The sequence below is a fragment of the Strigops habroptila genome, chromosome 12 (genome assembly GCF_004027225.2).
Source record: "Strigops habroptila isolate Jane chromosome 12, bStrHab1.2.pri, whole genome shotgun sequence".
Taxonomy (NCBI): domain Eukaryota; kingdom Metazoa; phylum Chordata; class Aves; order Psittaciformes; family Psittacidae; genus Strigops; species Strigops habroptila.
Window position 1 is genome coordinate 21,576,483 of NC_044288.2, and position 13,803 is coordinate 21,590,285.

The 13,803-nt window shown below is 54.9% G+C and overlaps 1 protein-coding gene across 12 annotated transcripts in view; it reads left to right on the forward strand.

The window, feature by feature from the left end:
• Positions 1 to 13,803, forward strand: part of LOC115615496 (protocadherin gamma-A4-like) — a 149,782-nt gene that overhangs the window by 87,736 nt on the left and 48,243 nt on the right. The window contains exon 2 of one of the 12 annotated variants that reach the window (XM_032920251.1): positions 4,053 to 4,094. The exons of 9 other annotated variants lie outside the window; for them this stretch is intronic. In XM_032920251.1, the coding sequence (XP_032776142.1) occupies positions 4,053 to 4,094 (42 nt within the window). Of the gene's footprint in view, positions 1 to 1,454; positions 4,095 to 8,091; positions 10,731 to 13,803 lie in introns of those variants that run through there. 2 more of the 12 variants (XM_032920250.1, XM_032920255.1) reach the window with 2 other exon arrangements.

Here is a 13,803-nt window from a genome sequence, read left to right on the forward strand (position 1 = left end):
CCTGGGGTTTCCCCCGGTCGGGGAATGAGAAGTGCTGGTCCGTGTGACAATGAAAAGATGAAAGAAGGAACAGGTTAATCCTCGTCCATGCAGAGCAAGCAGGTAGCGGCAGCACTTCCTGGCTCATCAGAGGTCGGAAATTCAGGTTCACGATACCAGTTTTGGTTACGAAGCTTGTGTTTTGTATGATGTTATGAGTCAGCAATGATGAAGGCGGGTCCTCACTGAACAGAATGAGATCTGCTAATTGTATATGATGGGGGGAATTGGATTGACGCTTGGTGCTGGAAGTTTTTCCTTCCTGATTGCATTTTCTCACAGAGATAGAGTTGGAGCTGGTTTACAGCTGAAAACAACCCCCTTGGATAATATGCTTCTGTGTTCGACTCCCTAAGGAAACGTATGTGGCTCCATAAATGGAGAAGTGGCAGATTATTCCCCGCCTCGATCATTTGCCCTCCCATCGTTATAGGGAAGGTCGCTGCAGAAATAGTTGCACGAGTATGACGGGTTAATTTTGTATAAATCGAGGACTTGGGTTTCTCAGTCACTTTTTACATTATTTGTTTCGTCTGCCTATTGTACCTGGAGAGGTCTCTACCCATCAAGAGAACACAACTACCCCGAGAACACAAAATTGCAGCAATTAAGCATTCGAATAAAGCTCGTTAGTACGTTTACATATGGCCCGTGTAGTATAGGGTGTGCAGTTGTAATTGTCTTCTACTTCCTATGGTATCATTTGAAGAGGTGTCCTACCAACATGGAGAGTCAAGGATTAGCTGAAAAATCCTTTACCCCGTCATTTCTGAGAAAACGACACTTCCTTATGGTTCAAGCTATAGAATTACTTGGTAAACGTCACTATGTAAAACTATAAATCCGCTAATTTTATGTGTCTTATTAAAGGGGAAATTGCCATTCAAGACCTTAATATTTTCCATATGGACTGAAGTATTTAAAGCAAATCCCCCGGCGCATGTGTTAATGAGCTGAAACCTGCTTTGGAACAGGTGAGAGGGTTGTGTATCTGATTCTTGCGTTTTGGAACTCAGAGCCTGGTTTCTGTTGCTCTCCAGAACGGCTGCTAAGAATTTCTGCTGGAGATGATGCATTTGGACTTACAGGATAAGACTGAGAATATTCTACACGTTCATATACGAAAAAGTATTGTCCCAGGCTGTGGAAACTCCAGGCGTACTAAAAAAATTTGCATTCCTCCTGGCCGGGTTCGCAGCAACAATCAAGGAAGAGCCGGGACACGGTGGCAGCTCCGTGGAGCTTGTGACGTCTCCGCGAGCTTGCCGTGGGCAAGGCCGGGCGGGCAGCGCTTCAGCAGCGCTCGGTGCCTGCAGTGCCGAGAGGAGGCTGCGGGCGCCGCTGTTGACCGAGGAGGAGCGAGAGGAGGACCGGAGCGCTGCCGGCAGCCCCGCCCGCTGGGGCCCAGCTCGCTCGCTCGGTGGTTGTCTCGGCGGCCGGGCGGTCCGCGAACGTCCCTGCGGTGCGGAGCCGTGATGCAGCGAGGGGGAGGGGCCGGCAGAGGTGCTCCGCACCGGGAGACAGTGCAGCCGCGGCAGGAGGAGAAGGAGCCGGAGCAGCAGTAGGCAACGGGGAGCTGTCTGCGGCGGTGCGGGGCCGCGGCGGATATGGGCGCTGCGAGAAGGCGCTGGAGCCGGCGGGAGCGAGCGCTGCTGTGGGGCGTCCTGATGGCGGCGTGGGACGCGGCGTGGGCGCAGCTGCGCTACTCGGTTCCCGAGGAGCTGCCGAAGGGCTCATTCGTGGGCGACGTGGCCAAGGACCTGGGGCTGGAGCTGCCGGCGCTCCGCGACGGCGGTGTCCGACTCTTGGACAGAGGTAGGACGCAGTATTTCGCTCTGCACGGGAAGACGGGCCATTTGGTGACGGCAGAGAGGATAGACAGGGAGCAGCTGTGCGAGAGTGTGTGGCGATGTGTGCTGCGCTGTGAGGTGATCGTGGAGGGGGAAATGCAGGTTTACAAAATCGAAGTGGAAATCACGGACATTAACGACAACTCGCCCAGCTTCAAGGACATGGAGCTGGAGGAGAGGATAAGCGAAACGACAGCCCTGGGATCGCGATTTCCGTTGGCCGAGGCTCATGACCCCGACGCGGGCACGAATTCCCTGCAGCGCTACGAGCTGAGCGGCGACGAGCACTTCTCGCTGGCCGTGCAGGCGGGCCCCGGCGGGGATCAGCGTCCCGAGCTGGTGCTGGCGAAGGCGCTGGACCGGGAGGAGGCGGCGTTTCACGAGCTGGTGCTGAGGGCGAGCGACGGCGGAGAGCCTGCGCGGACGGGCACGGCGCGGATCCGCGTGGCCGTGCTGGACGCCAACGACAACGCGCCCGTGTTCAGCCAAGCGGAGTACACGGTGCGTGTGGCCAAGGACGTGCCCGTGGGCTCTGTCCTCGTCACCGTCATGGCTGCCGACGCCGACGAGGGTCTGAACGGACACATGAAATATTCGTTGAAGAAAATCACAGAGAAAGCCTCGAGGATTTTCGAGCTGGACTCTGCGACAGGAGCAGTCACGTTGGTGCGAAGCCTGGACTTCGAGGAAGGCGATTCTTACGAGCTGCAGGTACAGGCACGGGATGGCGGGGGCCTTTCTGACACGACCAGTGTCGCTATAACGGTGACAGACGTTAACGACAACGCGCCCGAACTGACGATGTCGTCGGTTTTAAGCGAGATCTCGGAGGACGCGCCGCCAGGGACGGTGGTGGCCCTGCTGCACGTGCAGGACCGGGACTCGGGGGAGAACGGCCAGGTGCGGTGCAGCATCGCCGATGGCCTCCCGTTCCGACTGGAGAAGCCCTTTGAGGACTACTACCGCGTGGTGACGTCGGGGGAGCTGGACCGCGAGAAGGTGTCGGAGTACAACGTGACGATGCGGGCGATGGACGGCGGGTCGCCGGCGCTGGAGAGCAGCGCGGTGCTGGCGCTGCGGGTGCTGGACGTGAACGACAACGCGCCGGTGTTCGCGGAGGCGCGCTACAGCGCCCGCCTGGCCGAGAACAACGCGGCGGGCGCGCTGGTGCTGACGGTGCGGGCGTGGGACGCGGACTGGGGGCAGAACGCGCGCGTGCGGTACCGGCTGTCGGAGGGGCGGGTGCGGGGCGCGCCGCTCTCGTCGTACGTGTCGGTGCAGGCGGAGACGGGCGCGCTGTACGCGCTGCGCTCCTTCGACTACGAGGAGGTGCGCGAGGTGCGGCTGTGGGTGCGGGCGGAGGACGGCGGCGCGCCGGCGCTGAGCAGCAACGTGTCGGTGCGGCTGGAGATCGTGGACGAGAACGACAACGCGCCGCAGGTGCTGTACCCTCCGGCGGCAGCGCCGTCGTCCGCGGCGGGCGCGGGCTGGGCGGGCGTGGAGCTGGCGCCGCGCTCGGCGGAGCCCGGGGCGCTGGTGGCCAAGGTGGTGGCGGTGGACGCGGACGCGGGGCAGAACGCGTGGCTGTCGTACGAGCTGGCCAAGGCGACGGAGCCGGGGCTGTTCCGCGTGGGGCTGCACAGCGGCGAGGTGCGCACGGCGCGCTTCCCGCTGGCCCGCGACGCGGCGCGGCAGAGCCTGGTGGTGGTGGTGAAGGACCACGGGCGGCCGGCGCTGTCGGCCACGGCCACGCTGACGGTGGTGCTGGCCGAGAGCGTGGCCGAGCTGCTCTCGGAGCTGGGCAGCGCGGCGGCGGCGGCGCCGGGCGAGCCGGCCGGCAGCCTCACGCGCTGGCTGGTGCTGGCCGTGGCGGCCGTGTCCTGCCTCTTCCTCGCCTTCCTGCTACTGCTGCTGGCGCTGCGCCTGCGGCGCTGGCGCCGCTCGCAGCTGCTGGCGGCGGCGGGCAGCGCCGCCTTGCGCGGCGTCCCGGCCTCGCACTTCGTGGGCATCGACGGCGTCCGCGCCTTCCTGCACTCCTACTCGCACGAGGTGTCGCTCACGGCCGACTCGCGCAAGAGCCAGCTCCGCTTGTCGGCCGGCATCTGCTGCGACACCCTCCCGGCCCGGCCGCCGCCCGACGAGCCCGCGCCGCTGCTCGGGGAGGACTCTGCGTCTGCCCTCTGCGCGGATCCCGCCGCTCCCCCAGTGAGTTCTTTCCAGGAGCCTTTCTCCTCCCTGCTTCCTTCCCTCTACTGTTTCTCCTTTATGTCACGGATTATGCTCCGGGGAGCTGTGTGAACGAGGAAGGCAAAGCTTGTCTGAGGCCTGTGCTGGGTGCTGGTGCCTCTTCTTCTTGTTAGGGGATCGTGGAACGTTTGCTCAGGTTCTCGGCGTGTGGCGAGGCGGGAGGAGCAAGGCAGCTGCCTGCAAGTCTTTCCTTGGGGCAAGGCTTCTTCTTTTTGCCACGTCTTTGCTGTGTTCCATGCTGTTAAGTGTCCGACTTTCTCGTGGTGGTCCGTGCCTCGTTTTCTTTGAAACCTTGACATTTCTACTCTGAAGTGGCTTGTCTTCATCTTAGCGTAGATACCTAAAGATAATGCAAGGAACACCATGGGCGTTGTGAACGTCAGGGTCGTGGCAGTTGTGCATGAGTGGCTTTTTGAAGTTCACAAGAGATATGCTTTGCTCCTTTCCATGTCCAGTGCCCATATGCAGTATCCTACAATTTGACTTTTTTCTTCTTTTCTTCCCAAAGAATGTTTGCTAGAAGACATGCTATTCTAGCTGTTTTGTGAGCGTTGGGAGTCTCCTCCCATGTGTTGTAGGTTGTTGTGGTGTTCCTAATTAACATCTGCATTATTTACTTATGACAAGTACCCTTGGAGGTGCCAACAGTGTTCTGTCACTTTCACCAAGCCCCATTTTCCTGCATTTTTTCTGAAGGGGGGTGACAATCCTCTTAATATCATGTCTACAAGCGGTAGGAATGGAAGTGCCAACATGACTCAGTTTAAGAACTGCTGTGTGAAACGTCATTTTGTCTTTTATATGTTCTTGTTGGTTGTATGAAGCTTTCTGCAGTCTTGACCAACTTTCAGGTATTTTCAATGGCTCTTGCTCACATGAAGTAACTAATGATGTTTTGTCAGTATTAATATTGGTGAGAATTTAGGGCATGGGGGATATTTCTGTCATGAATTTCTGGGATTGGGGCTTGTTCTTTGAAGTATGTGCCAGGAAGTTACTCATTTTATGCACTGTCATGTCCGATGCAGCTTTTCCAGTGAATGGTAATTATTGGGCGTAGGTGTAAACGTCCCATGAAGAGTTGCAGAGTCACATATCTACAAAATTGCCCATATGCATGATGGTGTCATTGAGCTAACAACTCGTGACTGAGTCTTGAACCAACCAGCCAGATAATCTTCTTTTGTACCTTTTACAGATAACATAATCGGAGCTACTGAGCTGTGGTGCCTTCACTTTTGCATTTTCTTATTCTTGCCTTGTTTTTTCTCCTGTTTTAAACCCGAGGTGTCCGTTTGGCTAATAGTGTAGAGCTCTTCCACTTATCGGGCTGGGGGAGCACTTTCCATCCATTCTATGAAGGTGTTCAGCTGCCAAGACAAAGATTTTGATGTAATTCTGTTTCCCTGAAACGTCAAGGAATTTAGCTCTTCATTATCGGCTTCTAGCCTACATATGGTCAAAAATAAGATATAGTCTCTGGTGCAACTAAAGAATGTGAATGCAGAACAAGGAGGGTGAGAGGCTGGCTTGGAACCAGGAACCCAGGTGGGTCAACATGCTTTTTGCCTGGTTCCAAGGCCTGTGCCACTCATGATGTGATGCTGGTTCTTTGTCCTGAAAGGTAGTGGGAGTCCTCTGGTAAGAGACCATTTGCATAATAACTCTGCATGTGGAACGATGATGCCTGGGTAGAATGGGCTATTGAAGGGCACAGGAGACATGGGCTGCTCCTTTCCCTGTTCAGTTCCCAGGTATAATATTGGTCAATACAAGTTTCATCTTCCCAAAGAAGCTTGGCTGAAGACATGTTATTCAGGGTGTATGGGGAGCCCTGGAAGTTTCTTGTTCTGTGTTTGCAGATTGTTCTGATGTTTTTAACTGACAGCTTAATTATGCATATATGACAAATGCCCTAAAGGGAGCTTTGTGAGGAGCCAAGTGATTGTTCATTCCCTACTGAAGACCAGAATTAGGTGCCTACTGTAAAAGCCATGGTCAAGCAGAGTGTCTCGTGATCCTTTTGTTTCTGCATGTGTTCACTTCTCCCTGTTCTTGTTCTAATAATCTGAAGGTGGGCAGTTGTTTCTGGTAGTGTGTGGGAGATCAGATCTTTTTTATTTGTCTGCCTGTCCCATACATGCCTTTCATATGTACAGCTGGAAGGGACTTTCATAAATGTATTTCCTTAAAATGTCTCTGGAAAAAATGCTCTTGCTTGTTGTGTAGAGATCGTGAGAACTCAGGTATTGTCCGTGGTAAAGAGATGTTCTCTGTGCAACTTTTCTTTCGATGAAGTCTGTCTGCAAATAAGAAAGATCAAGGACAATGATGCAAGTTGTGAACGATTTGAGGAGTCTCGGTGTGCTGTGTGTGAGGAGGTAGTGGTAGAGACATGGTGTGTGTTGTGTCAATTCCCAGAGTTTATTGCTGGCCTACAAAAAATGAGTCTGAAGGTGTCTTATCTTTGGATATCACACATCTCAGAATCCAGTTGTCCAAGATATGGGTTCATCAGTTTGCTTTCTTGTTGCATGATCATTTTTTAGCATGGACATACCATTTGCATTAAGCTCTGAGAGTCGTGTATCTTCCAAGCTGCCCATGAGCTGAAGTAGGATTATGGTGTCTTTGAGTTAATACTTTGATGGCTAGGTCTTTATAGGAGCTGCATATCACTTATGCATTTGAGAATATTTTACATTGCTTCCAAGTAGTGTGATGAGGAGAGAAACCTCTCTCCATGCATCCACGTTGTGATCCTTTTTCTCAGTTACATATTGAACTTCTCTTTCACTGGTATCTATTTGCAAATGTAGCTTTCCTTTTGTGTGACATTTCAGCAGGGTGAGAAATTCTGTCTGTCTGTACATAATGTGAAAGTTTACTGCGGTATAATTTGAAATACAAACTTCCAATATGTACTTCAGCTTCCTAAGACAGAATTGTAGGTGTGAGCAGAAAGAATGAGAAACTAGAAGAGAATCTGTTGTGTCTTCTCATAAGAATAAGCTGGAGAAAGTGGCCGATGATAAGATCTTTAAACTTACAGCTTCATATTTTGGGGAGAAAAATTAGGGTTAGTTAGAGATGTCATTTCTTGGTTCATCACATTTTCAGGTTCAGCTGAAAATTTTACTCTATAAGTGTTACGTTGTGTTCAATGTTACTAAAGGTGAAGGTGGTTCCTTAGTGTGTAGAATGAGATGCACCAACTCTACATAGTGGGGTTGGGAAAATGCTGTTCCATTGCCCGACTCTAAGAGGAGCCCAAAGTCCCAAATGGGAACGCAGCCTGTAGCGTCAGGCTGTAATGAAACATTCCCAAGAGGAAGTTGGAGAAGAGGAGCAATGCAGGGAGGTCCAGAGCAGCCTCTGGAGTGCAGGGGAAAATTAACAAAGTCCAGAGGAAGGGCCAGCCTGGAGGACAACTATCTATGCGGGGGCATCTTCACCTCTGCCGTGTGCTACTACTCAGGATTTGGGAAATTAGTGTGGCTGATGTCATTCCAGTCTGATACAGTTTAGGTCTGCTGAAAGGCGGAGGGAAAAGTCATTCAGGCACAACGACTTCAAAAATTATGCAAATGCTAGGCGAGATCGTGCCTGTGGACTGATGGGCACATAAGTTTCCTGTGTGGTAGAAGTAACAGAGCCACAGAAGGAGTGTTATTTCCGCCTGGCCGGAATCGCTGCGAGGATCACGGAAGAGCTCGTCACAAGAACAGTCGAGGCAGGAGATCACCGATGGCCGGGACCAGATGGTAGCTCCGTGTCGCCTGTGACGTCCCTGCGAGCTGGCCGTGGGCAAAGTCGGGCGGGCAGCGCTCGGAAGCGGTCGGTGCCTGCAGTGCCGGGAGGAGGCTGCGGGCGCCGCTGTAGACCGAGGAGGAGCGAGAGGAAAGCCGGAGCGCTGCCGGCGGCCCCGCCCGCTGCGGCCCGGCTCGCCCGAGCGCTCGGTGGTTGTCTCGGCGGCCGGGCGGTCTGCGAGCGTCCCCGGGGTGCGGAGCCGTGGTGCAGCGAGGCGGAGGGGCCGGCAGCAGCGGACGCAGAGGTGATCCGAACGGGGAGACAGTGCAGCCGCCGGAGGAGGATAAGGAGACAGAACAGCGGTCGGCAACGGAGAGCTCTCTGCAGCGGCGCGGGGCCGGAGGGGCAGCGGCGGCTATGGGCGCTGCGGGAAGGCTCTGGGGCAGGCGGGAGCGAGCACTGCTGTGGGGCGTCCTGATGGCGGCGTGGGACGCGGCGTGGGGGCAGCTGCGCTACTCGGTTCCCGAGGAGCTGCCCAAGGGCTCGTTCGTGGGCAACGTGGCCGAGGACCTGGGGCTGGAACTGCCGGCGCTCCGTGACCGCGGCGTCCGAGTCGTCTCCGAAGGTAGGACGCAGTATTTCGCCCTTCACGGGAAGACGGGCCATTTGGTGATGGCGGAGAGGATAGACAGGGAGCAGCTGTGCGAGAGCGTGCAGCAGTGCGTGCTGCGCTGTGAGGTGATAGTGGAGGGGGAAATGAAGTTTTATGAAATCGAAGTGGAAATCACGGACATTAACGACAACACGCCAAGCTTCCGGCAAGCAGAAAAAGAACTGAGAATGAGCGAGACGACAGCTCCGGGGGCGAGGTTTCCTCTAACCAGGGCTCACGACTCGGACTTGGGCCCGAATTCCCTGCAGCGCTACGAGCTGAGCGGCGACGAGCACTTCTCGCTGGCCGTGCAGGCGGGCCCCGGCGGGGATCAGCGTCCCGAGCTGGTGCTGGCGAAGGCGCTGGACCGCGAGGAGGCGGCGTTTCACGAGCTGGTGCTGAGGGCGAGCGACGGCGGAGAGCCTGCGCGGACGGGCACGGCGCGGATCCGCGTGGCCGTGCTGGACGCCAACGACAACGCGCCCGTGTTCAGCCAGGCGGAGTACACGGTGCGTGTGGCCGAGGACGAGCCCGTGGGCTCCGTCCTCGTCACCGTCACGGCCGCCGACGCCGACGAAGGAGTAAACGGGCATGTGAAATACTCGTTGACGAAAATCACAGAGAAAGCCTCGAAGGTTTTCCAGCTAGACACTGAGACGGGAGCGCTCACATTGGTAGAGAGCCTGGACTTTGTGGAAGTATCATCACACGAACTGGAGTTACAGGCACATGATGGCGGGGGTCTTTTCGACACTGCGAAAGTCGTGATTACAGTGACAGACGTCAACGACAACGCACCCGAGATTTCGGTGCGGTCGTCGCTGAGCGAGATCTCTGAGGACGCGCCGCCAGGGACGGTGGTGGCCCTGTTGCACGTGCAGGACCGGGACTCGGGGGAGAACGGCCAGGTGCGGTGCTCGCTGGACGGGGGCGTCCCGTTCCGGCTGCAAAGCTCTCACGGCAGCTACTACAGCGTGGTGACGTCGGGGGAGCTGGACCGCGAGAAAGTGTCGGAGTACAACGTGACGGTGCGGGCGATGGACGGCGGGTCGCCGGCGCTGGAGAGCAGCGCGGTGCTGTCGCTGCGGGTGCTGGACGTGAACGACAACGCGCCGGTGTTCGCGGAGGCGCGCTACAGCGCCCGCCTGGCCGAGAACAACGCGGCGGGCGCGCTGGTGCTGACGGTGCGGGCGTGGGACGCGGACTGGGGGCAGAACGCGCGCGTGCGGTACCGGCTGTCGGAGGGGCGGGTGCGGGGCGCGCCGCTCTCGTCGTACGTGTCGGTGCAGGCGGAGACGGGCGCGCTGTACGCGCTGCGCTCCTTCGACTACGAGGAGGTGCGCGAGGTGCGGCTGTGGGTGCGGGCGGAGGACGGCGGCGCGCCGGCGCTGAGCAGCAACGTGTCGGTGGGGCTGGAGATCGTGGACGAGAACGACAACGCGCCGCAGGTGCTGTACCCTCCGGCGGCGGCGCCGTCGTCCGCGGCGGGCGCGGGCTGGGCGGGCGTGGAGCTGGCGCCGCGGTCGGCGGAGCCCGGGGCGCTGGTGGCCAAGGTGGTGGCGGTGGACGCGGACGCGGGGCAGAACGCGTGGCTGTCGTACGAGCTGGCCAAGGCGACGGAGCCGGGGCTGTTCCGCGTGGGGCTGCACAGCGGCGAGGTGCGCACGGCGCGCTTCCCGCTGGCCCGCGACGCGGCGCGGCAGAGCCTGGTGGTGGTGGTGAAGGACCACGGGCGGCCGGCGCTGTCGGCCACGGCCACGCTGACGGTGGTGCTGGCCGAGAGCGTGGCCGAGCTGCTCTCGGAGCTGGGCAGCGCGGCGGCGGCGGCGCCGGGCGAGCCGGCCGGCAGCCTCACGCGCTGGCTGGTGCTGGCCGTGGCGGCCGTGTCCTGCCTCTTCCTCGCCTTCCTGCTGCTGCTGCTGGCGCTGCGCCTGCGGCGCTGGCGCCGCTCGCAGCTGCTGGCGGCGGCGGGCAGCGCCGCCTTGCGCGGCGTCCCGGCCTCGCACTTCGTGGGCATCGACGGCGTCCGCGCCTTCCTGCATTCCTACTCGCACGAGGTGTCGCTCACGGCCGACTCGCGCAAGAGCCAGCTCCGCTTGTCGGCCGGCATCTGCTGCGACACCCTCCCGGCCCGGCCGCCGCCCGACGAGCCCGCGCCGCTGCCCGGGGAGGACCCTGCCGCCGCTGCCCCGGTGAGTTCTTCCCAGGAGGTTTTCTTTGCGCCGCTTCCTTTCCCGCATTGCTTGTCTGCCCTTTCCCCGACGTTTCAATTTTCTGTGTTTCGTGTTCGGTGCGGGGAGTTTTGGGGACGAGGAAGGCAAAGCCGGGCTCACCCCCCACTGTGTGCTAGCGCCTCTTACTTTCGGCAGGGAAACGTAGGGTGATTGCTCAGGTTCTCGGCGTGTGGCGAGGCTGGAGGAGCAAGGGTGCTGCCGGCAGGACTTTCCTTGTAGAGGTGTTTTGTGTTTCATGTCCTCACTGTGTTTCACGCTGTTCGATGACCCAGTCGCGGTGGGTCAGGGACCCGAGATCTCGTGGTCTCGATGTTTCTTGTCTGAGGTGGCATAAGCAGACAATCTGTCTTCATCTTAGCGTAGAGCTGGAAAGATATGCAATGAACACCTTGTGGGTGTTGAAGTGTAGGAAGGGTACTCAGGGCAGCTGTGCCTGAGTGACTTTTGAAGGACGCAAGAGACATGGTTTGCTCCTTTTCCTGTCCAGTGCCTATCTGCAGGATCTGACTTTTTTGTTCCTAAGCAATGTTTGCTAGAAGACATGTTATTCCAGCTCTGTAGGGGGTGTTGGGAATTTCCTCCCATCTGTTTTAGGTTGTCGTGGTGTTCTTAATTAACAGCTGTGCTTCTACAATGTAGATTTGGAAGAGCCACCAGTTTTCTTTCACTGCCACAAAGCCCCCTTTTCCTTCCTCCTGAGAGGGAATGATAATTCTCTGAGAAATTTCACTGTAAGCAGTAGCCATGGAAGTGCCAGCATTACTCTGGGCTACCGTGTCTAAGAACTGTTGCGTGAAACATCATTCTGCCATCTATATGTCCTTGTTGGTTGTCTGAAGCTTTCCCCAGCCTTGACCAACCTTCAGATGTTTTCAGTGGCTCCTGCTCACATGAAGTAACTGCTGATGTTTTGACAGTTTTAAAATCGGTGGGAATGAAGGGGATGGGAGGGTATATTTGTAATAATTTCCTGGGTTTGGGGCTTGTTCTTTGAAGTATATGCCAGGAAGTTACTCATTGTATGCACTATGTCTGATATAGCTTTTCCTGTGAATGGTAATTATTGGGTGTAGATATAAACGTTGCATGAAGAGTTGCAGAGTCACGTATCTACAAAATTGCCCATGTGCGTGATGGAGTCCTTGGGCTGATAACTCATAACTGTCTTGAACCAATCAGCTAAATACTACTCTTATAAACCTACAACTGATGACATACTCGGAACCGCAAAGCTAAGGTGCAACCACATTCCCGTTTTCTTATTCTCGCCTTGTTTTTTCTCTTCTTCTAAGCCTGGGTCTCAGTTTGGTTGATAGTAGAGAGTGCTTCTAATTGTTAGTCTGGGGGACCAGTTTCCATCCATTCCTTGAAGGTGTTTGGATACAAAGACAAAGATTTTAATGTAATTGTTTCACTAAAACGTCAAGGAATGAAACTCTTCATTGTCAGCTTTTAGCCTACGTATGGTCAAGAACAGGATATAGTCTGTGGTGCTACTAAAGGCTGTTAATGTAGAACAAGGAGGGTGAGAGGCTGGCTTGGTACCAGGAGCACATGTGTCAACAAGCTTTTTGCCTGGTGCTAAGGCCTGTACCACTCAGGATGTGATGCTGGTTCCTTGTCCTGAAAGGCAGTGGGAGTCCTCTGGTAAGAGAGCATTTGCATAATAACTCTGCATGTGGAATGATGGTATATGGGTAGAATGGCTATGGGGCTGTCGAAGGGCAAGAGACATGGGCTGCTCCTTTCCCTGTTCAGTGCCCAGCTGTATTATCGGGCAATGCAAGTTTCGTCTTCCCAAAGAAGCTTGGCTGAAGACGTGTTACTCAATGTGGACGGAGAGTCCTGGAAGGTACCTTTTGTATGTTTGCAGGTTGTTGTGATGTTTTTAACTGACAGTAAATGCCATAATGGGAGCTTTGGAAGGAGCCAAGTGATTATTCGTTCCCTACTCAAGACTTGAATTATGTACCTACTCTAAGAGATATTGATCAAGAAAATGCTATGATCGTTTTGATTTTGCATGTGTTCACTTCTTCCTTGCTCATTGTGATGATCTGAAGGTGGGCAGTTGTCTCTGATAGTGTGTGGAAGATCAAATCTGTTATATTTTCCTGCCTGTCCCATATATGCCTTTGATGTTTACAGCTGTAAGAGAAAGACTTTAATAATGTATTTCCTTTAAATATCACTGGAAGAAATGCTCTTGCTTGTTATGTAGAGGTATTGAGAAATCAGATATTATCCATGGTGAGGAAAAGTTGTCTGTGCAACTTTTCTTTAGATGGAGTCTGTCTGCAAATAAGGAAGATGAAGGACAATGATGCAAGTTGTGAAGGGTTTGAGGAGTCTTGGAGGTGCTGTGGGGGGGAGGTACTGGTGGAAACATGGCTTGTGCTATGTTGATTCCCAGGGTTTATTGTGGGCCTATAGAAAACGAGTTTGCAGGTGTCTTATTTTTTTGATATCACGCTTCTCAGAATCTGACTGTTCAAGGAGTGGGTTCATCAGTTTGCTTTCCTGTCGCATGATCAGTTACTGAGCATAGACGTACAGTTTATGTTAAGCTTTAAGAGTCCTGTATTTTCCAAATTGCCCATGTGCTGAAATAGGATGATGGTGTCTTTGATTTAATACTTCGATGACTGGGTCATTATTGGAGCATTATCACTTATGCACATGGAATATTTTACATTGCTTCCAAGTAGTGTGATGAGGAGAGAAACCTCCCTCCATGCATCCACGTTGTGATCCTTTTTCTCAGTTACATATTGAACTTCTGTTTCACTGATATGTGTCTGCAAATGTAGCTTTCCTTTTGCGTGACATTTGGGCAGAGTGAAAAATTCTGTCTGTCCAGAAATCGGGCAGAAGTAAAAGTTTACTGCGGTATAATTTGAAATACGAATTTCCAATATGTACTTCAGCCTCCTAAGACAGAATTGTAGGTGTGAGCAGAAAGAATGAAAAGCTAAAAGAGAATCTGTTGTGTTTTCTCATAAGGATAAGTTGGAGGAAGTGGCTGATGATA